Raw genomic sequence first — 26,193 nt, 5'->3', positions numbered from 1 at the left:
TAGTCATTTGGTAAGCAATAATTTTGATACCCTATTCAGCACGTGGTTCGAAATGACGAATCACATGAATCAAGCATGCATGTGAAATCTCCACACAAAACAATTCGTTGCGCGCCAAAGGATTTTTTCATCAATCTAGTACACTGAAGTCTTTTTTTTATGCGAATTTACGTACCGCATAACTCTGAAAATTCGCATAACTCTGAAACTTCGCATAAAAAACCGCATAACTCTGAAAAATCGCATAAAAAAACGCATAACTCTGAAACTTCGCATAAAAAACCGCATAACTCTGAAAATTCGCATAAAAAAATTGCATAACTATGAAACTTCGCATAAAAAAAAAACCGCATAACTCTGAAAATTCGCATGAAAAAAGTCGCATGAAAAAACCGCATAAAAAGACCTCAGTGTATTCTTTTCTTCGACGGCCAAACACTTATGCAACTCGTTATGCGCCAAACATCTATCAATTATCTAGTAAGCATGGGCGACTTGTCCTTCTTAAAATTCCATTTTCCATACAAAACAACTTCATGGATTTTTCCCACTTTTCCGGTAAGTTTTCCAAATTATTTTGATGTACGAACCCGGTGGGGGTGAAAACTATTCAAACAAAAAAAGAATCATGTAAATCCGTTCATCCGTTCTTACGTGATGCGATTACAAAGAATGATCTCTGCATTTATATATATATACTAGCTGACCCGTCGAACTTCGTCTCGCCCGTTTTTTTTAAATTTATGTTTTCGGACAGTAGAATTGTCAAACGTTATGCTGTTAATGTATCTTTCCATTATTTTACTGATTACTTGGCTGCGATGAATTCATAAAAAAATTGTGAATATGTTAAAAGCTTTTGTTACGCAAAAACAAAACGAATGCACCGCGAATCATCTTTTGAGTCAGTGCATCGAATTGCGATTGTTGATCTCTCTCAGACTATGGTTTCGACATATGGAATAAAAAGTGAAGCAAAAATAACTGAGATGACTACTTTAAATTGATTAGAACAAATTTACAAAAGCTGCCCTCGCGACTTGTAGTTCGTCACTTCTCGCTAGTCTGGTGATATTATTTAATCGTGTTTGATGAATGTTCGTAGCGTGACAATCACAGGAAAAAATTTCCATTAACAATTTAGCGATAAAACTTTATTTTTACTTTCAATGTATGACTTCTGGTCAGTCAGTAACTATTTAGTAAATTTTTTGGTGTGGGGAGTGCGGTGGGCAAAAAAAAATAAAAATTTTAACATTTCAGAGACTCGGATGTTTCGCATCGCTAAGTTCGACTGCTCTGTTAGACGGTAAAAGTTTAGATGCGAGAAATCTTCTTCTTACTTAAATGAACCTTGTCACGTCGAATTTTCCGCACTTTATCTTCAAATCCTTACTCCTCCTTGAGTACTATGGTTAGTTTGATATTGTTAAAAAATCGAATGATAAAATGAGTAATTCTTGGACATTCGAAAGTTCAAGTTACCATTCTTTTAAATATTGTATCCATTAACTTTTACATGAACACTGCATTCGTTTAATAGTTTTATCAATAGTCATCTTATTAGTCAACACCACATAATTTTGTTTAGTACCCTGGAGTTCGGCACTGAGAATCTATATCAGAAAGTTTTATATGAAAATAATGTGCAGTTCTTCTGTTATAGAGGAGTGAAAATGAGGAGTGATTGTACCAGTATTCAGTTTATCGATCGAGTCAATGCATAAAATCTCACAACACCAGAATTTACCCGAAGCGAACGAACTTCAGCATGCTAAATTCAAAGCAAACCTCTATGATTGATCTCATTATTTAAACAGCAGCATCTTATCATTGATTCATACAAAAATCGTTCTATTTATAAGGTGATTTGTTCAACTCACGCCTACGATGGCCAACAATAAACAACTAACTGATTACATTGCACACAATGCATCTTCTGGTAAACAGTATCAGAACTTTTGATCATGTTTACGGTATAGCTAGAACACTTATATGCGTTCCATCATTGAATCATTTGGCTATCAATAATGTTGATACCCAATTAAGCACGTGGCTCGAAATGACGAACCACATAAATTCACACAAAACAACTCGTTGCGCGCCAAATGATTCTTTCAACGATCTAGTATTCCTTTCTTCGACGGCCAAACACTTATGCAACTCGTTATGCGCCAAACACTTATCGATGATCTAGCAATCATTGGCGACTTTTTTAGTGGAAAATTCCATTGTCCATACAAAATAACTTTATTGGTTTTTCCCACTTTTCCGGTAAGTTTTCCTAATTTTTTTGATGTACGAACCCGGTGGGGGTAAAAACTGATCAAACAAAAAAAAAAATCTTCTCGATCCGTCCATCCGTTCTTACGTGATGCGATTACAAAGAATGATCTCTGCATTTTTATATATATAGATATAAGATATATATATATATATATATATATATATATATATATATATATATATATATATATATATATATATATATATATATATATATATATATATATATATATATATATATATATATATATATATATATATATATATATATATATATATATATATATATATATATATATATATATATATATATATATATATATATATAGACTAGCGGACCCCTGCACACTTCTTAGCGCAATAATATTAGATTAGATGTAAATAAATCAATTCTTCTTTCAATCAATGTTCATGGTTATTGTCAATAAAACGGAGCCTTTTTATATCGCGGACCACAGGTTGAGAATAGCTGCTCTGCGATAAAAACATTTTTTGTTTCTCCATTTTCGGTAAGAGTATGTCAAACCGATGGTTTGCCAACACGCGAACAGGCAACATACAATTTTCCATGTAAAAACTCAAACTTCATGACACAAACTCCTTACGATTACTCTTGTGCTTTATTGGCAGTACTATGAAAGCTAAACTGACGGGAAATTAACGTTTCAATTTGAATGACATGTCAGTGGGTATCATTGGAATCGTTCCCTCGATAGCATTTGCCATTAACCTTTAACTTGGAACTTTTTTTCTGCACTTGCTCCTGTACTTTCTGTACTTATTGTTGTACTTTCTGAACCTGTTCCTGTTTTTTCTGCTATTGTTTCTGAATTGTATGTATCAGTTTCTATACCTGTTTCAGTACTCTGTATTTCTGTGCTTTCTCTACATGTTCCTATCCTCTCTGCACTTGTTTCAGTATTTTCAGTATTTTTTCTCTCATGTCTGTACTTTTTCCTATACTTTCTGTATTTTTTCACTTTTTCTACCTGTTCCTGTACCTACCAACTTGTTCCCCTTATTTCTGTACCTACAGCTGTCTAGGCGAACTTCGTTCCGCTGAAAAATTATCTTTGAATGGAAATTATTTCGAACACTAACAAAATCAGAATAATCAAACGGCCTGTGTGAAAGTCGGTATCACAAGAGTGTGGTCATGATTGTTCGCGATCAATGAAGTTGAATGGTAAAATGAATCTCAGCAATTTTCCAGTTTGTGAGAAAGTCGATGAATCGTTTCAAACAGGTGAAAAATGTCAATGTGATGATTTCCAAACCCCGTTCAATCGATGATGTCCGTGAAAGCAGCAAGAGTTGTTAGTTAGAGTATATTGTACGGATCTGTTCATAGCCACATAAACGCAAATAATTTGAAATGTCGAAGTAATTTGGATCCTGTCTGGGCCAATTGAAGACGTTTGGTCCCACATGAACCAATGGCCCCAACTGGTGATGCTAGTTTTACTTTTCGGGAATTGGAAATGCTTATGTAAAATTTAAACCGAAAAAACAGAAAACATCCTTTAGATTCAAATGGAATTGTTCGCATTGTAACAGCAATAATTACATCCATCGTGAAGATAGAAATTCACATTTCTGGAATTTTAAGAAAACAACGAACCATAAAATAACGTGCTCTCGTAAATCACTTTCTTTTTTTATTTCGTTCTTTAAATTGAATTGACGGCATTGAACACAATTTATATATCGAAAAATGGAAACCCGTATGTTGTTCATTTGGCGCCCATGCCTTATTGAACATGTGGTTCGAAATAAAGAAACACGTGAATCAAGTAGGCTCAGTTAAATTTTTGCACAAATCAGCTCGTTTGGCGCCAAACGGCTTTATTAATAATCTAGTATTCATATATTGCTCTCCAGCGGGCAGCAGCATTGCATAACTCGATACGCACCAAACAATCATCGGAGATGTAGCATGCATTGAGTGGAAAATTTCCAATTCTAAACGAACCAATTTTCTAGTTTTTCTCAACTTTCCCGAAGGATTTTACTTATACCTAAAACCTCCGCATAAACGCCACCTTTCGAACAAAAAAAAATCATTTGTAAATCGTTCCACGCATATCAGAGAACATTAGCAACAGACACTTTTTCCACTATTATTTTATATATAGGGGAAAGTGTTATAAAGCGCCCCTACTGGCCAAAACGTCCCCCTTCCTTTTTTTAAGTATTCAAGACTCTTCTAAACAAAAGTTCAATCGCTAATGTTATCTTTTCGTAAGATCTTTCTGGTATGCAAGTTTGGCAGTTGCGGTTTGCTGGAAAATATGATAAAACTGAAAATATCATTAGATAGCTTTTCGATGTAAGGCTTTGCTTCGACTAAACAAGCATTTTAATCGTGAAAAACGTCTAATGGTCGGTTGCAACTTAATAATTAACTTTCAGCAGTGCTAATGTCTATTTACAGTATAAATATCTAGAGAAACAAAGCCATTTCTTTGATATACGAATTTTCTCATAACAATCACTATATGGACATTATGCCCCACCTTCGATTCAACAGTATGCTTCGAGTTAAAATATTGTTTTAAATATTTATAACGGTTAATAAAACAAAAAGTAGCGTTGGGAGGATAAAAAATGTTGGTTTCCAATTGTAATTAATTGATTATGCAATTGATTTTTGATGCAAAGAATATCTTCTTCATCTGCTTTTCTTCTATACCGAGATTTCAAGGGGTATATTGCATCATTGTTGTGGAGCATACCACTGATTTGTTGTGAGGCATATTATACGGTTGCTGGGGCATTATGTCAACGGCAAGCGAAAAAACTGAGAATGTGGTCGTTTTGGAAAATGTGTTTGTATCAATCAATTCTAATCACTTCTTCCGAAATCATTGAAAATTATGTTCCTCTGACGTATTGCAAAGAAATACATACATTCTCGAAGCAAATATATCAGTACATTTAGAAATATCTCAATGTTTTCTTAAGGGGGGCATATTATAACACTTTACCCTACAATTTGCCATCTGAAAAATTCACGTCACAAACTCCTAACGATTATTGACGGTAACAGAAAAGTTGAACGGATGAGAAAATGACGTTCAAATTCAAATGGCATAGCAGTGCGCATCATTGGAATGCGTGAAATGAAAACTTTTAATGTGGAACACATTTTTGTTTTCTATATAGTGGTGCAAACTAGAAACTCAAGAAAAATACACGTATAAATGTGGTCAGGTTTTGAACATTTACAGCTCAGCCAATTTTGTACAAATTATTAATATCATATCACCATTTGATTGGAAATATGTTTACGTATTGATTTGAATGTACATAGCCATGTATTTTCAATTGTATATCATTGAAATGTTGATTAATAGCTAGCAGTGTCCTGCAAAAAATCGCCGGCATACCGGATTTCCCTGCCATAGTCGACGGTTTTGAAGGAGTAAGCGATATATCAAAGGGAAAGCAACGCTCTGATTGGTCAATCGATGCAAAAGCGAAGCTGTTGGAAGCAGAGTTGCCAGGTTATTTTTTCTAAAATCTGTCAAAACTCAAAAATTTATCTGGATTTGTCTGGGCCTACTATATACAAGGAAATTTTTGCCGGGCTTCATTTTCAGTGAGCAAAAAAAAGGTCTCTCCACCTATCGTATAGAGGCCAAAACCGTAAAGATCTAGCGAGATCTGACAAAATCTAGGTAAATTTGGAAAATCTGGGAAAAATTGGAAAATCTGGTAAAAGATCTGGTTAGTTTGAGTGTCTGGCGAAGCGAGAATAATCTGGCATATGCCAGACAAATCTGGCAACCTGGCAACGCTGGTTGGAAGCACGCGAAGCTATAAATATAAGCAAAATTATAGCTAACTTTTCAGTCCTACACGTAGCTTGCTAGAGGTAGGTTGTTGCTAGACAGCAAAACAAAAAGTGCCATAAAACGATTTCAAGCTTTAATTGCTATGCTCTGATCTTGTGTCATGAAAGATTGGATGAAATCACATGTTATGTCGTTTCGCCTGAGAAATTGACAACTACCCCAAGGTAAATTTTGAGTGCATAAGATTAAGTTCTTATTTATATGAGATGAACTCGATTAATAAAGAGAAAAAGTTTATCGCTTCAACCGAAATCGCAGAATGGTAGTAATGGTAGAGAAACGCTATAAAAATAACTACTTGCACACAAAACTTGAACACAAGCTTGGCTTGGAAGCTTAAATAAAGATATCTGTATCGCAAGCATGTACAAACATATAATTGCCTACATTTGGGTTATTGATGTAATTTCGTCGGCTAAAAAACAAATACAAATCATGACAAATATAGTATATATTCTGGGTTTCGCGTGTTCGGTGTTGGTTCATAATAAAGTCCATAAAAGACGTCACGCTTTTTTGACGATCTTTGGCTCCCCATCCCCCCTTTGTCACAAATTGTTACAGAAGCAAAGACCCCCCACCCGATTTCCGAATTTACAAGAAGAAGCTTTTACATCAACAAATATACGTTTTCCTATAGAATGTAAACGTTTATTGAGGAGATTTTTTCAGGAAATAGGGCAAATCAGTAATATAATTAGGTATTTCAAAAATGCGCTCATTGAAAATATTGGACGTCACATTTTTTCCTGAACTTAGCTTCTGTACTTGTTCCTTTTATTTCTGTACCTGTAGCTGTCACAGTAGCTTCTCACAGTTCAAAAATTATCTTTGGATGGAAATTATTTCGAATACTCTTAAATTAGAATAATCGAACGACCCTCATGATTGCTCGAGATTAGTGAAGTAGAATGGTAGAGTGTTCTGTAAAAATGAACCATCTGACAATTGTTTTTGATTCGATCTCAACATTTTTCCCCAATTCAGGTACACACGTACACTTCGCGCTTTAAAGCAGTTTTTTTCCTGCTCTTAAAAGTCCCAAATGATTCAAGCAAAATTCAACCAAAATCAGTTTGACGGTTTATGAGAAAGAGAGTGAATCATTCGAATAGGTAAAACATGTCAATGAGTTACCGAATTTCGGTTTAATCGATGTAATTTAAAAACAGAAGCAAACGGGAATTAGGCCAATTGAAGATGTTTGGACTCAAATAAATAACCGAACTTGCCATTTGAAGCAATTGACGAAATTTGGAGGTCGTTTCGAGAAAAATTTACACAAAATCCCGCCCAAAAATCCTTCAAAGGTATAGCATAGGAAATGCATATGAAAATATTATTGCTTTGAAAATTTCCTTCTAATTCGAATGGAATTGTTCCAAAAAGTAGATAGCCGAACAGCTTTGGTGTTTGAGTTAGCGGTCTTAATTTGAAGTGGCAGCACACCTCAATCCTGTTGTCTCAGTGCATTGTGACAGCAATAATTATATCTATCAAGAAGATACAATTCACATTTCTGAATTTTAGGAAAACAACGAATACTAAAAAAAACGTTAATCATTTTCATTTCTCATAGTCGCTTTATAATTTGATTTCACGATATTGAACCCAAATTTTTATATCGGAAAATGGAAACCTGTATGCTGTTCATTTGGCGCCCTTACTCAATTGAACATGTGATTCGAAATAAAGAAACACGTGAATCAAGTAGGCTCAGTGAAATTTTTGCACAAAAAACCGTTTGGCGCCAAACGGTTTTATTAATTATCTAGTATTTATATTTTGCTCTCCAGCGGGCAGCAGCCTTGCATAACGCGATACGCGCCAAACAATCATTGGAGATCTAGCATGCATTGAATGGACAATTTTCAATTCTAAACGAACCAATTTTCTAGTTTTTCTCTACTTTCCCAAAGGATTTTCATTATGTACTATAGCCTTAAACCTCCGCATAAACGTCATCTTTCGAACAAAAAAAATCATTTGAAGATCGGCCCATGCATACGAGAGAACATTAGCAACACACACTTTTTCCGCTATAATATATATATATATATATATATATATATATATATATATATATATATATATATATATATATATATATATATATATATATATATATATATATATATTTATATATATATATATATATATATATATATATATATATATATATATATATATATATATATATATATATATATATATATATATATATATATATATATATATATATATATAAATCATGTTACTGTTTTGAAGAAAGAGAAAAGCATTAGCAAGAAAAGCATTCCAATAGCTAGAAATTTTTTGAAGCAGTTATCAGCTCAATGGCCAATTGTCTCAGGTTTTGTATCTTTTGATGGATAATTTATCACCCGCCGCAAATGATACAATCACTGTCCTGCAGTGGAATTGTCGAAGCATCATGCCAAAACTTGATTCTTTTAAAATTTTATTGCATAGTCAAAAATGTGATGTATTTGCTTTATGCGAAACATGGCTTACTTCAAACATAGCTTTAAATTTTAATGATTTTAACATTATACGTCTCGATAGAGACTCTCCGTATGGTGGAGTGCTTTTGGGAATTAAGAAATGCTGTTCCTTTTATAGATTAAACATCCCTTCAACTTCTAGTATAGAAGTTGTTGCTTGCCAAATAAACATTAAAGGCAAAGATATTTGCATAGCTTCGGTTTATATTCCTCCAAAAGCACAAGTTGGACAGCGACAGCTTAATGAAATGGTTGAAGCCCTTCCTGCTCCACGATTGATTCTGGGGGATTTAAATTCGCACGGAATGATGTGGGGTTCCGTTTACAATGATAGCAGATCATCTTTAATACAAAACATTTGTGACAATTTTAGCATGACGGTATTAAATATGGGTAGCATGACACGGATCCCAAGACCTCCTGCACGCCCAAGCGCATTAGATCTATCTCTTTGCTCAACATCAATTCGACTAGATTGCACCTGGAAAATATTGCCTGATTTACACGGTAGCGATCATTTACCAATCATCATCTTAATTAGCAGTAGCAATTGCATTGCTACTTCCGCTAGTATTCCATATGATTTGACAAAAAATATCGACTGGATTAAATACCAAAGTAGTATCTCTAGTATTTTGAATTCAATGGAAGAGCTCCCTCCACTTGAAGAATATGACTTCCTCATTTGTTCGATTCTGGAGGCAGCAGAACAATCCCAAACTAAACGCTTTCCTGGGCCAACGACTAACAGAAGGCCTCCCAACCCCTGGTGGGACAAAGAGTGCTCAGAGGCTAAACTCGCAAAACAAAATGCTTGCAAGACGTTTCTAAAACGGGGAGGAGGAACTCCTCAGAATTTTGAAAAACTTATGGTTTTAGAAACCAAGTACAAGAGCATACTTCGAGCCAAAAAATGTAGCTATTGGAGACATTTTGTCGAAGGTTTGTCAAGAGAAACCTCAATGAGCACTCTTTGGAATACGGCCAGACGAATGAGGAATCGTAACGTGGGCAATGAGAGTGATGAATACTCGAACCGATGGATATTTGACTTTGCTAGGAAAGTTTGCCCAGATTCTGTTCCTACGCAAAGCATTATACGGGAATCTCCTCCAAATAATGGTTTTATTAATAACCCATTTTCAATGATGGAATTTTCTATAGCACTCTTGTCTTGTAACAATAACGCCCCTGGGTTGGACAGAATTAAATTAAACTTGGTGAAGAATCTGCCCGACCTCGCAAAAAGACGTTTGTTGGAATTGTTCAACAAGTTTCTTGAGCAAAATATTGTTCCGCCTGACTGGAGACAAGTGAAAATTATCGCCATTCAAAAGCCGGGGAAACCAGCTTCCAATCACAACTCATATAGACCCATTGCGATGTTGTCCTGCATCAGAAAATTGTTCGAAAAAATTATTCTACGACGTCTCGACACTTGGGTCGAGACGAACGGTTTGTTGTCTGATACTCAGTTTGGCTTCCGTAGAAATAAAGGGACGAATGATTGCCTTGCATTACTTTCGTCTGACATCCAAATTGCCTTCGCTCAAAAGCAACAAATGGCATCTGTATTTTTAGACATTAAAGGAGCATTTGATTCAGTTTCCATTGATGTTCTTTCAGACAAGCTCCACCAACATGGACTTCCAGCGGTTATAAATAATTATTTGCACAACCTTTTGTCAGAGAAACACATGCATTTTTCACATGGCGATTTGGCAACACTCAGAAATAGTTACATGGGTCTCCCGCAAGGCTCATGCCTCAGTCCGCTCCTCTATAATTTCTATGTAAACGACATTGACAGCTGTCTCGTAACCCCATGTACACTAAGGCAATTGGCAGATGATGGCGTGGTTTCAGTTACTGGATCCAAAGCTATTGATCTGCAAAAACCATTACAAGATACCTTAGATAACTTGTCCGTTTGGGCTGTTCATCTGGGTATCGAATTCTCTGCGGAGAAAACAGAGCTGGTCGTCTTTTCACGAAAGCATGATTTCGCGCAGCTTCAGCTTCATATGATGGGAAGAATGATCCAACAGGTTTTGACTTTCAAATACCTTGGGGTGTGGTTTGATTCCAAATGCACGTGGGGAGGACACATTAGGTATCTGATAACGAAATGCCAACAAAGAGTAAATTTTCTTCGAACAATAACAGGATCTTGGTGGGGTTCTCATCCGCAAGATCTAATAAAATTGTATCAAACAACGATACTTTCAGTGATGGAATATGGATGCGTTTGTTTTCGTTCCGCTGCAAACTCTCATTTTATCAAACTTGAGCGAATTCAGTACCGTTGTTTGCGAATTGCCTTAGGCTGCATGCACTCGACACATACAATGAGTCTTGAAGTTCTCGCGGGAGTTCTTCCATTAAAAGATCGATTTTGGGAGCTTTCATCACGCCTGCTAATAAGATGTGAGGTGCTGAATCCCATGGTAATTAATAATTTCGAACGACTAGTCGAGCTTCGATCTCAAACAAAATTTATGACAGTATATTTTAACCATATGTCACAGGAAATCAACCCTTCAAGATATATTCCTATCCGTGTCAGCATCCTAAGTGCCCCTGACTCAACTTTATTTTTCGATACATCCATGCAGCGTGAAGTGCGTGGAATCCCGGATCATCTACGCTCGACGGAAATCCCAAAAATATTTTCAAGTAAGTTCAGGCATATTGACTCTGAGAAAATGTTTTACACGGACGGATCGCGAATTGAAGAAGCGACAGGGTTTGGTATGTTCAACAATAATGTTTCGGCATCATTTAGGCTTCAAGAACCTGCATCTGTTTATATAGCAGAGCTAGCAGCAGTTCATTATAGTTTGAGTGTAATCGTCACATTAATTCCAAACCATTATTTCCTCTTCACAGATAGTCTGAGTGCAATTGAAGCCATTCGCTCAATCGCTGCTGGCAAAAATGAACCGTTTTTCTTGGGTAAAATAAAACAGTGTCTGAACGACATATTGAATAATAATTATCTAATCACTATAGTCTGGGTCCCGGCTCATTGCTCCATTCCAGGCAATGAAAGAGCCGATAATTTAGCCAAACGTGGTGCTATTGAGGGTGAAATTTATGAGCGACCGATTGCTTTCAACGAATTCTATAGCTCGTCTCGCCAAAGAACACTTGCCAGCTGGCAAGCTTCTTGGGATAAAGATGATCTGGGTCGGTGGATGCACTCAATTATTCCGAAAATATCGACAAAGGCATGGTTCAGGGGACTGGATGTGAGTAGGGATTTCATTCGTGTGATGTCCAGACTCATGTCCAATCACTACATGTTAGATGCACATCTCCTTCGAATTGGGCTCTCCGAGACTAATCATTGTGCTTGCGGAGAAGGTTATCGGGATATTGATCATGTCGTTTGGACATGCGTGGAGTATCGTGATGTCAGATCTCAACTAATAAATTCTTTGCGTACCCAAGGTAAACTATCCAATATCCCAGTTCGAGACATTCTTGCTTGTCGTGACCTTCCATACATGAAACTTATTTATCATTTCATAAAGAAAATTGGAGTTTCAATTTAATAAAGGCCCCTTTTAAGACTTAGTTCTGATCCCAGCTGCGTCCATGAGTTCAACCAATAGCTAAATTAGAATAAAAATTATGTAATGATACAAACAAACTCGAAACAGTTTATGAAATTATCAACAAAATGTCTGAAAATAACAGCTTATTTTATAATTTATAGAAGTTAATCGTTTGGTTCAAATAATATTTCCGAGTAGATTTCATAATTAATGACGAGTTACCTAAGATGATATTTAAGCTATAAGAGAATATGTTTTAATAAATTCAAAACGTTGTGACTATGTTAGAATTAAATTAGGATAAGAATATTATGTAAAAGTGATGCTACGGCGAAGAAAAACTTATGTAAACTGCCTTAAGAAATAAACGTATTTATGAAAAAAAAAAATACAGACGGCGCTTCGGGTATTACTGATAGCTCCAATATATTACTATTACACTCGGGTCTCTAAGATTATTTGATTTATGATTGCATCTAATTACCTCGCATCGAATTACGCATCGCAAATCGCATTCATTCTGGCTGCATTTTTATACTCTGAAGGCTGAGTAATCAGTAAATTGATGAATTAGTTATTCAGCACATACTATTTCTATACGAGCGAAAGATATCAATAAACCAACCGAAATAAATCCGCGGTTATTTTTGAAACTTCTCTCTAGCTAACTAAATAGAACATATGAACTACGCCACTCCGTGTTTATTGTACAGGTTTCATAATCAATTGGATACCACCCGACTAATATAAACAAATTCTCTTCAAGAGTACGTTTACTGACAGTCAATAAATTTCCACAGTAATTTTACCGGGATGTTGCAAAATAGTCGTTAACACCGATTTTTCAGTTGGCACTAGAAACTAGAAACACACCAAAAGGAACATTCAATCAGCCAGCCAACATTCACCGATGACAAACCGGAAATAGATACGAACAATTCCCACCCTAAAATTCACTTTACGTTATCGCACCTGTAGTGAACATTTTAATTTAAAAGTTTTCATCGATAGACAGTAAGCATTGTATTCCAACTGACACCGCAACTCCCCCAGCGTAAAAACAAAAAAAAACACTTCATAGTTCCAGAGAACCTTGTACTACAAATCGATTCCCCGTACCACCTGCCGCGAACATTCGGTTAGTGTAGCGTTCACATTCCGGCGTTGTAATGACATTAAATATTTATACTATTTACCCACTTCACCGCTGGTGATCAGTGCTGGGGGCATAATTATACCCTTCACCTTGTGCCTAGCCCCCCCTAGTCCTCCTCAACAGAGCCACTGAACGGTCCGTTCAACTCACCTGTTAGGACGGCTGTCCTTCGTGGTCTTCGGCGGATCATCTGTTCGATGGTGGTGAGTAATTTCATGCCACCGGAATGCTTCTTACTTCGACCTACAACCACGGCATGAACTTGCGACAGGTGCTGACTAGCCCATTGAAAAATCACAGAAGGCGGGAAAAAATCAAGTCCCATCAGAAAATTGCATACAAACTGACTGACTGTCAACGACACCCACTGGTCACTTTTTGGGAGGTCGCACAAGAATCAATAACTATTTACACATATCACAACAACGCTCCCGGAATGAAAGTTCTACCGAACCGTCGATAATGCGACGGTAGGTAGCGTAGGCTTTGTCGGAACCAACGGAACTCAACGAAAGGTGCACTGCGGCAGCTGATTGACTGACTGCTGCTAGGCTGTCTGAGCGCGCACCGTCTACTAGACTACTAGAACCGGAGGAACTAGAACGCGACAGCGTCACTCCGACCGGCAACGCTTAGAACATAATTCCAACTGCGGGCGTGAGGAGTGTGATAAGTAAGTGTACACACACCCCGATTCGGTTGCCCAGTACCGATTGGAGTTCGACCGGGTGGCGGATTGGGTAACGACGACGAGGATGACCTGGACTTGGGGTAGAATGTTTACAAGATTAACGCATCAGCAGAACGAGTGGCAGAAGCAGCAGCAGCAGCGGGCTGGCATCGTGTAAATTGGCACTAAATTGGACGAGTAAACAAGATTCGGCAGATGCCGAAAAAAAAGACGTCTACACACAAATGATTCATTGTGTGTTTGCGTGGATGATAGCGATAATGGTGGAGATTTTGGTGTGCAGGTATGTGTATTTTTTGTTGCTTTATGGGACTATGCGAGTTGTCAAATTGCTTTCATTAACTTAAACCTGCGCAACAGTTTTCAAGTATCTTAAACCGATAGGTGCTTTGCTGCATCTGGATAACCAGTCGAAAAAAAGGTGATCTCTGCTGAATTGAGCGATTGTCTGTCATCAATTATAATCTCCAACTTGTTTCCGTCGGAATATGGTGACCTTAGCTTATCGGTCGAAAATAGGCAAAAATAGGCTACCATTCGCCCTTATTCTGCATAACGTCGTATTGGTTTTTCGATCGAATATGGTTCGGTCGAATCCTAGCTACCTTTGATTTTGCTAGCGTTATTAGGAATACGAATGAAATACGATAAAAAAAACGATACGTCGTTGTTCAGTATAAGGGCGATTATCTTGTGTATGCTTTTTACTACATCACTGGTCTGAATATATCACAGGGCGATTGGTTCACTCTATTTGTACCTGCGTTATCACCGTTTAGTCTCGTTGTTTGAAGACTAAGTCAAATTTTGTTAATGTACTAATGACGTTTTCGCTTGAAGCTAAAATCAACTCAGTTTCGACTTCAACTGCAGTTTTTTGTCATGAATACGAATTACTTTACTATGGGGCGCCTTTTCAAAATTAGCCATATGGAAGAATGGGCAGAACTTAATCGTGAATATCTCGACTCAACTTGTATTAATGGCAGCAACATAATTCTTTCACTATTTCATCAAAAATATGATCAGGAATTTAGGATAATATTTTGAACAGTGTGAGATAACCACAAATGACTCAAAAATTAGGTTTTCTGAAAATTTTAAAACAATGCGGAAAACTCTTTACTTTTGCATGGGTTTTTCGCGCAAGGACGACAATTTTGAGGTAGTCAGGCTTATATCTTCAACTGAATGTTATAAAAGGGGAACCGTGGTCGAAAATCGATCGTTTCGACCGTCCCACGACAAAAGGGCCTAACTTCAAATGACAGTTTCTCTTTGTTTACTTTTTCTTTCACGATTTACCGAACTGATTTTATATTTGACGCTTTACTCGTCGCAAAACTTTCAAGGCAAACCTACAAGCTTTCGATTTATATTGGAAACTTTAGAGAATTTGCAATAAAGGCTCCGTAATAATCAAAAGAAAAAGTAAACAAAGAGAGGCTCTCATTTGCAGTTAGGCCTTTTTGTCGTGGGACTATCGATTTCTTCTTGTGTGTTGGATGGAAGCAGACGTCGGGGCGAGAAGACGCATTCAAACAGCGGCATAGGAGAGCGCACCTTCTGCATGGTTAAAACCTCAAACGCTCAGGTCGTAGTTCTCATTTGCCTTCCGGTCGGCAAGGCGAGAAGACGCATTAAACTAGTTTCGCATCATTTGGCACTGCGAGCGGATGTGTCGGTTTGTACGCAAAGCTAGTTTCAATTCAAGCAAGATCGATTGCATCAGCTGCTGGTCGTTTGCATTGGAGAGAACGAAAACAAGAAACGAAAAGTGGACAACATTATATAAAATCAGCCGTTCTAATGGCTCTAAATGTTATCTAAAGATCTATAAAGATTACTTCTTTGTAAATCGAAAGTAGAAATCATCAGTTTAGTGAAAATCCAAAATAATTTGATTTGCTTCGTGCACTTTTCGCTGTGCAAAAAACGTTCGAGATAAATGTTTCGAACTGTGCTAAATATCGTACACGGAAAGAAATTCGTTACTTCTGTTATGATTAGAAAATCATGAAACCAATCATTTTAACTTATTATGAAATCATGAGCAATAACTCTTCTCCCATGAAAATTAATCATTGTCGAAAATGCGTTACTTGAAGAATGCATTTCTTTCAAAGCTCGTAACTCTAATTTTCTACCCGGATATCACTTTGAACCCTCTGCCTCAAGTGATGTGATAGATTAATAGATTAATGGTAAAGCAAAAAGCAGACATTGAAAAGCAAGACCTACTGAAAATGTTTACTTGATCCTAAAGCATGTTATTTAATAATCGTGTTGTTTTACCCACCGACTGATAGAGAATTAAACATAACATAAAAATAAAGATAATTAACCGAAAATTGACATCATAAGAGACTAAGCACGGCTACGCTTATCATTTGACAAACATCAATGTAACATTGAAAGTATTCTTACATATTTGATGTGATCGTTATTGCTAGAATAATATTCTGAGAGCTAGCGTTTAATTCGATTGTGAATTTAGAACACCATCTAACGAAAATCAGAAAAATATTTTGTTCAACCACTTCGATTAATTTGTTTCATAGATATAACAAAACAAGCTGTATTAATGCGCCTAAATATTATGAATAAGACGATTTTTTTTGCAAGAATTCGACATAGAGTTTCTTTTTAAGAGGTTTGATTCACTCGTGTTTTTTCATGCAGTTCGTTTAAGTGTTTAAATTCTGAAACACAAAATCAAAACTGAAGTAATCAACGCAAGTAAACACGTTATCTCTTGCGTCGTCGTTTTTCAAAAACAGAATATTTTCATTTTAAAAACAATTGAACGGAAATTGAAGCAAAAGTTTAAGAGTACTGAATAAAAATTCCCGGTAGTTTTGTGTAAATATCCGAAACTGAAATACATTTTATTATGATCAATGAAATAAGACTGAATTGAAAAAAAAATATCAACTAACCTTCTTCAAACAGTTTAGAACAACGGATTTTAACTTTCGGAAAAGAGTACTACAACATTCCCACTGTTTGTTGAATTGAGTTGTTTATTTATAGCAATGATTCCTTAGCAACTAATTCATAGCAACAAGTACAGTGTTGCTCAACAGTATTATTTTTATCGTTAGGAAGGGGTCGCTCAATTTCTGGTAACTAACGGTGAATCGTTAACAAATACCTTTTAATGCATGGCACGGAGTGCCAGGTCGTGTCGTTGGCCAAAAATTGATTCAACATCATTTTCTTTGGACCGGTTTGGATTAAAAAATTAATGAATTTGATATCCTTATGTCAGACATCTCACTTAGCATAATTGAAACCGAAACGTTTCAATTAAAAAAAAAACTATGATTGATGATTTCTGGTTTCAGAAAACCGGATCTAGAAACGTTAATGAAAAACGACGTATTCTCGCATTTCTAAACACGATTAGAATTTTCTGTTAATCAAAACGCACTGAACCGGAAGAAACATTTTTTTCACTCAAATGTTTGAAAACTTAACGCTTACTCTAATGTATGATTAAATGCGAGAGAACTCATGGCCTGAGTAAATTTTACTCAAGTTCATACTCAAATTTTGACATATTGTTCCTGTTTTTGAATTTGAGTAATCGCAACTCAAATCATGAGTTATCTTCAAAGAGCGTGTACGGATTTGACAGCCGTTAAGGCCATCGTCCAGTGCTATTTTTGATAAGACTCAGAAAATCCTCCGAATTTTCCAGTCATTTTCACCCTGTAGATAGATAAAAGTATTTCAAATGTCTGTATGTTTTTGGTTTTGTCAAATTTTTCAAAATTTCCATCGAAAATTTCCTAAAACCACCCGCGCGCATGGTACTTGGACGATGGCCTTAAAACCGTTATAAGGGTTAGATTCTTGCGGTAAGCGAGTTACGATGTGTTATTTTCTAGCAAGTTATTGCCGTTACGAAGTGTTATACACGTCGCTCTTTTGTAAGATATAGGTGTTACGAAGCGTTACCTGCGTTACTTTTTTGTAAGTTATAGTTATTACGAAGCGTTACATGCGTTACTTTTTAGTGAGTCATACATGTTACGAAGCGTTACATGCGATACTTTTTTGTAAGTTATAGGCATTACGAAGCGTCACTTGCGTTACTTTTTCGTAAGTTATAGACATTACGAAGCGTTACTTTTTTGTAAGTTATACTTATTACGAAGCGTTACTTTTGTTGTAAGTTATAGGCATTAAAAAGCATTACATACGTTAGTTTTTCGTGAGTTACAAGTGTTACGAAGTGTTACATGCGTTTTTTGTGAGTCATAAGCAACACGAATTGTTATATACGTTACTTTTTAGTAATTTATAGGCGGTACGAAGCGTTACATGTGTTCCTTTTTTTTTGCGTCATAGGCGTTACGAAGTGTTACATGCGACACAGCTATAGACGTTCCGAAAAGTAACATGCGTTACTTTTTATGTGTAATAGACGAATGAAGCGTTACTTGTTTGTAAGTTACAAGCGTTACGATGCGTTACATGCGTTCGTTTTATAAGTTACAGGCGTTACAAAAAGTGACATGCATAAGTTTTTGGTGATACGAAGCGCTACATGCGTGAGTCATAGCCGTTACGAAGCGTTACATACGTTACTTTTTAGTAATTTATAGGCGTTATGAGGCATTATATATGTTGCTTTTGAATAATTTATAGGCGTTACGTTACTATTTTGTGAATCATGTGTTATGAAGCGTGACATGCCTTACTTTTTTAAAAACAAAGTTCCGAGCATTACGAAGCGTTACTTGTTTTAAGTTAAAGGCGTTACGGAGCGTTATATGCGTTACTTTTAATAAGTTTTGGGCGTTACGAAGCATTAAATGCGTTACATTTTAGTGAGCTATAGACGTTCCGAAAAGTTACATGCGTTACTTTTTATGAGTAATAGACGAATGAAGCGTTACTCGTAAGTTACAGGCGTTACAAAAAGTAACATGTTACTTTGTGTTAGTTTTTTGTGAGATGTAGGCGTTACGTGCGTTACTTATTTTGTGAATTACAGGTGTTACATGCGTTACTACTTTGTTAGTTAAAGCCGTTACGAAGCGTTACAATCGTACTTTATATAAGTTTTAGATGTTAAGAAGCATTACATGCGTTACTTTTTTGTAAGTTATAGGCGTTACAAATCGTTCCCTGCGTTCCTTCTTTTAACCGCAACCGACAAAACGCATTTTTTCGCACAATTTTCTCGGAGATGGATTAACCGATTTCAACAAGCCTAGGGTCGTTTGAGTCATTGATCAAGTTTGAAGATCAAATGGCTATCACTTCTGGTTTCGGAGATATAATGATATAATAAACTGCTAGTTTTTTTATCGCTCTTTTTTCTCGGAGATGGCTGAGCCGATTTCAACAAGCTTGAGTTCAGATTATATCAGATGGCTGTCTCTACCGGATCCGAAGGTGTAATGGTATAGGTGACGTAAAAGACAAAACTCATTACCGTTCAATTTTCTCGGATACGGATGAACCAATTACTTCAGAAAGGGATCAATGATCAAGTTCAAATGTATTATTGCTGATACATTTGGTTTGAGAAACGTTGCCGAATATGTGACGTAACCGCTGAAGCATACTTTTGAGAACTAACCGATTCAATCTAAATGAAATAATATCAAAAGTGAGCCCAAATTCGTATCAGAAATTATCCTAATAAAACTGAGCAAAAAATATTTCTAAGAGACTTTGTCAAATACAAGAGAAGGGCATCATCACACCACTAGGTGGATTAAGAATAAGGTTATTTCTTATACTATCAGTAAATGAAAATACCTATAATCGTTTATTTTCAGTGCATAAAATTTCTAAACTACTTTCCATTCGTCTAATTCCGAATTGGTAAAATTTTAACCAAAAGTTAAAATCATTCGCGAGTTGGATCACAGCCTTAGGTATCAGTTTTTGACGTAGGACTACGAAATGTAAATTCAAAAACCAAACTCGTACATTCAGCGATCGGGTTTTGAACATTTTAGACATTTGGACAGCTTTTCTAGATTACACTTACTGATTTGACATATTTCTACGCATCGATTTCTAGTAGGTAAAACAAGAGGTCGATACTAAAAAAATGAGTAATGTATAATTTTTCCACTTTTTCTGCAAGAAAAACTACTACTGTGCGGTTCATTAATGCCGTTTATTGTTTACTGTTTACTGTTTACTGTTTACTGTTTACTGTTTACTGTTTACTGTTTACTGTTTACTGTTTACTGTTTACTGTTTACTGTTTACTGTTTACTGTTTACTGTTTACTGTTTACTGTTTACTGTTTACTGTTTACTGTTTACTGTTTACTGTTTACTGTTTACTGTTTACTGTTTACTGTTTACTGTTTACTGTTTACTGTTTACTGTTTACTGTTTACTGTTTACTGTTTACTGTTTACTGTTTACTGTTTACTGTTTACTGTTTACTGTTCACTTTGTCAGTATCTATCGTAGAACAAAAAGGACAAACAGCTTGAATTCGTTGCTCTAATTATGTTGGATCAAGAAATCTCCAGCGTTTCACAAAATAAGGGCTCCTGAGCTAATCCATGAATAATTATTAGAAAACGAAGGCAAATTTAGGATCGAATCACTCCAATTTACATGAAACTTTAACCACACCTTCAGTTTTTACTAACCAGACTCAAGATTGATTTTTAAAAAGAGCGAATATAGTTTTGAAACAAAATTTGTTCAAATCGTTGGTTCTCGAAAACTATAATTTGTATAAAAAGATTTCAAAGAAGAAAATGTTGTAAGGTTGTGAGGTGACTGGCATGACTAAACCCCGCAATATGCCTCGTGCATGCATGTTTGCAAATGGTGCTATTAACGCTTTTTGGATATCTAATTTCAGAGCTAGATACGATAATGCGGCCAAAGTCGGATTGACGGCTGAATTGGTTGAGAATTCCTAATTCGAATTGAAGAACTTAGCATTTTGAAAGCTATTCTCTTTTCATGAGTAGCAAGCAAAGCAAAGATCGAATGCGTTGGTGAAGACTCATACTACTATTATTTAAAGCACAATGCTGCATTTTGGTCAGAACTATAACTGACGATTGCAAAATGTGTTATACAATATGATTACAACTGAGAATACTAATTAGTAATTATGTGATTGGTGTGAACTTGATTGTAGAATATTATATCAACTAATTTGTAATTGTAATCTAATTACCCAGGATTAACGCCACTGCGTATCTTGGTTTTTGGTTCTCCATACATTAATCTGTTCACAATGTACCAAAATTTAAGGAATTCTTACACTAAAGCACGATTCACGAGATATGTAGACATAAAAAATCAACGTAAATATCGATATTGTTCTTAATAAAATAAAATTGTTGAACAGTCAAAACGAAGGTTTTTATAACACTTTCATAAATAAAATTCCATTAGGTTTGATGAAATAATTCCATTGAGTTTGATGAACCACCTAACTACTCTTGAAATACCTTGCATCTTTTTTATACTCAGTTTGTCAACGGCTATTCTATTTCGGAATATCCCGTGTAACTTTTTCTGCGAAATATTTGATCAATATTTCTCGATGGGGTGAAATCGAAAGAAAATCCGCAGAGTTGATATTTTCTCAAAAAAAAATCTCCCTGTGGCCACGGTTCCATTTAGGTGTCTCGGTCTTTTTAGTGGCAGCTAGACAAAACTCAGCATAGTCTTGTGTGCTTTGATGCATGATAGAATGTGGTTCTAATGTCAGGCACTTTTCACTGTAAAGCTTTGAGTACATAGATTCATCTGATATGAAAACTTACGTTTTTTTCCACCAGCTTCAAATCCAGTGAAAAAAGTACGTATGCTACATTAAAACTTTCGACCGTGCTAGAAAAACGCTAACATGCTTCTTTCGATAATTGAAAAAAAAATAGAAAACTTGACTTTGAGGCTTTCATGTCAATATTTATAACTTTATCACAACGCAAATTTGAAATATTCACATCACAAAACAATGGCAACTAGATATATTATATTGGAGTTTTAATAAATGTAGCCCACAGTCGTTGAGGCAGGTCAGTATTTTAGAGTCACCGTACCTACACACATCTCATCCGCTAGTTTCATTTTAATAGCTTATGATTTGAATTGAGGTATCCAAGACGATCTCAAGTTTGTATATATCGACTGTTTTGGAGTTTTATCGGAAAAATGCGGCTTTCTCAGTCAAATGGATATAGGCAAACGATTTGTTTATAAAATTGAAACGGAGAACTTTGACTGAGAAAGCCGCATTTTTCCGATAAGGTATCCAAGACTTTACTGAGGTCAAACAAGAACATATGAGTAATAGATTGATTTCCACTTTGTTAAGACTCCAGTGTTTCCAGCTATTCACCCCTATTCTGTATTTCGCTCGAATCTTAGTATGTCGGTTGAATGCGAAATTTGGCATACTGTAAATCGATCGAGTTCCAGTTTTCTGTGCAAAAGTATCACTCGATTGAATTATAGACTGAAAATTTCACATTCGAAAGAAATATTCTCGAACTCGAATACATATCAATAAAATAAAGAGTATTGTTTCGACTAACAGAATAAACAAAGGTTCAATTACCCTATCAAGTTCAACTCCTTCGAGCGCACGCCTACGATGCACAATGAATCATTACCTTTACGGTTAGTGAAAACCACGTGCTGTTCTGTCCTGCTTTGCTTATGTTGTCCTTGCATCACAGACAAACGAGCACAGATATGGGCTCTTGGCATATCCGATTTCCGAGTCCCGTTTGCCGACTACCTTGCCGAAGGAAGTAGTACCGGTAATGGTTAGAACAAAAGCAAATTGAAACAGTGATCGTCAAAGTAGTATAGTGAAAGCTGTATTTAGGAGCTTCCTGATAAAATTCTAATTCTAAATTGGAGTTCAATTCCTACCACAACCTAAATGTTAAAGGCAGTTTGCAAACGTTTACATTTTTCTAGACTGGTAATACTCGAATGGAGTATGTATGCAGTATGTCTTGATAACACCTAAACTCAAGTTATTCTAGTGTAGTACTAAATACAAAAACATGCTTTAATCCACCACAAATTGGTGTGACAATGACTTTCTCTCGTGTGGATCAAATATTTTTTTCTTAATTCAGTGCAAACACACACATATCTATTTACGGGTCAGGGTCATTTCACCGACAACCATTTCATCATTTCGCCGGAATCCATTCCACCCAAATCCTCAAATGTTTCATATTTAAAATAACGGATTTCCCTGAGTTTAATCCAGAAAGCCTACTCTCTTGAATAAAGATTGATTCATGATCCACAGAACGGAGTTCCCAAGGGAGCTTGTTAACTACTAAGCATAAAAAATCTGAATTTTGTTTACGTTTTGTCTTAGACTCATCAGTGCACAGCAGTTCAAGACAAAACGTTAACCAAATTCAAAGCGGTTATGTAACGTAATCGATCGTTAACCCAGAAAATCGATTTAAACTCAATCAAATAGTTTGAAAATTATACTCGATTATTGAATAATCTCTACCATTACTATCCTTCTGCGATTTTGGTTGAAGCGATAAACTTTATCTCATCATCAATCGAGTTCATCTTATATAAATTAGAAATTAATCTTATGCACTCCAAATTCACCCTGGGGTAGTTGTTATTTTCTCAGGCGAAACGACATAACATGGAATTTCATCCGATCTCGCATGACACTAGATCTGAGCATACCAGTTAAAGCTTCAAATCGTTTTATGGCACTTTTTGTTTTGCTGTTGTTGCTAGCAACAACCTACCTCTAGCATACTACGCGTAGGACTGAAACGTTAGCTATAATTTTGCTTCTATTTATAGATTCGCGTGCTTCCAACAGCTTTGCTTTTAGATCGATTGACCAATTAGAGCGATGCTTTCCAATTGATATATCGCTTACTCCTTCAAAACCGTCGACTATGGCAGGGAAATCCGGTATTTTTTTTCACAAGGTGAAATGCATTAACGCACGGAGTGTGGGACTCTCCACAGGACTACCCAACTGTTGATTGGAACTACCCACTAAAACACCTTGGATCTCCAACCTTACCTCCCCGGCACCACCGCTAGGTATTACTTCAGGGTGGAAGGCTATTTGTGCTCACAGCACCTTCCCCAGATTTATGCAGAATAGATGACGAGGTCGGTCCAGTGATGCCGGCTGGAGGGTAACTTCCGATTCACTGGCGCCTCGACGACCCAAAACTGATGCTACGTCGCGGAACTACTCGACTAGTCTCCGCCAAAAGATCTAGTCTACACCGACGGAGGGTTCCCCGACGAGGGAAGTTCTCCCGAACCGACGCTTACGGTACGCGTCTACGACCCGACCGAAAGGATACCTAAGTCGATCCGATGATTCCGGTTGGAGCGTGACTTCCGGTTCACTGGCGCTCAGACGATCCTAGCAGTACCACGTGACGATCTACTCATCTAGTCCCCGACAAAGGATCTAGACTACTCCGACGGAGAGTTCCCCGGCGAAGGAAAATCTCCCGACACCGAGTCTCTTACACCACACGGGACACCCGACGGAGTGCCGAGGTCGATCTTGCGATTCCGGTTGGAGCATGGCTTCTGGTTCGCTGGCGCCTCGACGACTCGAATCGGTGTTGTGGCGACTGCTCGACTAGCCCCCGCCGAAGGATCTAGCCTAAACCGACGGAGAGTTCCCCGACGAAGGAGGCTCTCCCGAAACCGAGGCTTTCGATACCCGTCAACGCCCAACCGAGAGGATGCCTGGGTCGATCCAGTGATTCCGGTTGGAGGATAGCTTCCGGTTCACTGGCGCCCCGACGATCCTAACAGTTTTACGTACTACTCGTCTAGTCCCCGACGATGGATCTAGACTACTCCGACGAAGAATTCCCCGGCGAAGGAGGTTCTCCCGGACCGACGTTTATTCGCTGATCCCTCTTGAGCCTACTACAGTTACACGCGGCTAGCTGTCGCGGCTGCCCGTTGTTGATCCGCATTCCATTTCCGCTGCAATATGCCCGCAATTTGGGATGCCGCGGTCGACACTGCGTTCCAGTTCTCTACGCAGTGGCACATTCTCTGTATCAGGTTCTCCGGTGTGGTGTCAATGCCGCATGCCTCCAGTAGCTCACTCCTTTGAGTCGCGAAACGGGATCATGCGAACAAGACGTGTTCTGCCGTCTCGATCTCGTCTGGGCAGCCAGGACATACAGGGGATGTCGCATGGCCGAACCTGTGGAGGTACCATCTGAAGCACCCGTGGCCTGTGAGGAATTGCGTCAGGCCGAAGTTCACTTCTCCGTGAGGTCTATCTAACCAACTCGAGACCCTAGGTGTGACCCTAGGATTGAGTGTGATGCACTCAGTTAGACCTCTTCGATGGATTCGCCGTAGACTGTCAGTATGACGTCGTCCGCGAACCCGACTATCTTGACACCCGGAGGGAGCCTCAACCTTAGTACTCCATCGTACATTATATTCCACAGGATCGGGCCCAAGATAGATCCCTGTGGTACTCCAGCCGTGATTGGAGTGTTACGTGTGCCTTAGTCGATCTCGTAGAGTAATACTCGGTTCTGGAAGTAGCTTTCCAGAATCTTGTACAGCCCTTCCGGTACTCCCAGTCGAAGTAGGGAATCAGCAATATCTGCGCAACAAGCACTATTGAACGCGTTCTTAACGTCTAGCGTTACTACCGCACAGTAGCGGATTCCTCGTCGTTTGCGCTGGATAGCTACCTCTGCCGTGGTTACCACCGATGTTATGGCGTCCGCCGTCGACCTGCCTCTGCGAAACCCGTACTGCTGGCTGGACAGTCCTCCTGCCTCCTCTATGAAGGGGGCTAGCCTGTTGAGGACGATTTTCTCAAGGAGCTTTCCCGCAGTGTCTATCAGACAGATTGGTCTATACGCCGATGGGTCCCCTGGGGGTTTCCCAGGTTTCGGTAGTAGTACCAACCTCTGCCTTTTTCAAATGTCTGGGAACATACGCTCATCCAGACATCTCTGCATGACCTCCCTGAACATGTCCGGTTTTGTCATTATAGCCGCCTTTAGAGCCACGTTCGGGATACCGTCTGGTCCCGGGGCTTTCCTTGCATCGAGTGATCTCGCCGCAGTGAGCAACTCCTCGTTCGTTACCTTTTCAACTTCGTTCGCTGGTAGCGGGGCTGG

The 26,193-nt window shown here is 37.6% G+C and overlaps 1 protein-coding gene across 7 annotated transcripts in view; it reads right to left on the bottom strand.

Moving 5' to 3' along the window:
* The window catches only part of LOC131434775 (beta-glucuronidase), a 104,698-nt gene that overhangs the window by 26,192 nt on the left and 52,313 nt on the right, over positions 1-26,193 (bottom strand). The window contains exon 1 of one of the 7 annotated variants that reach the window (XM_058601895.1): positions 13,514-13,997. The exons of the other annotated variants lie outside the window; for them this stretch is intronic. Coding sequence (XP_058457878.1) covers positions 13,514-13,688 — 175 coding nt within the window. The 5' untranslated portion in view covers positions 13,689-13,997. Of the gene's footprint in view, positions 1-13,513; positions 13,998-26,193 lie in introns of those variants that run through there. 7 annotated transcript variants of the gene reach the window in all.

This window comes from Malaya genurostris, chromosome 3 (genome assembly GCF_030247185.1).
Source record: "Malaya genurostris strain Urasoe2022 chromosome 3, Malgen_1.1, whole genome shotgun sequence".
Taxonomy (NCBI): domain Eukaryota; kingdom Metazoa; phylum Arthropoda; class Insecta; order Diptera; family Culicidae; genus Malaya; species Malaya genurostris.
Note: the sequence above shows the minus strand (reverse complement) of the source record. Positions and strands in the feature narration are given on the sequence as shown.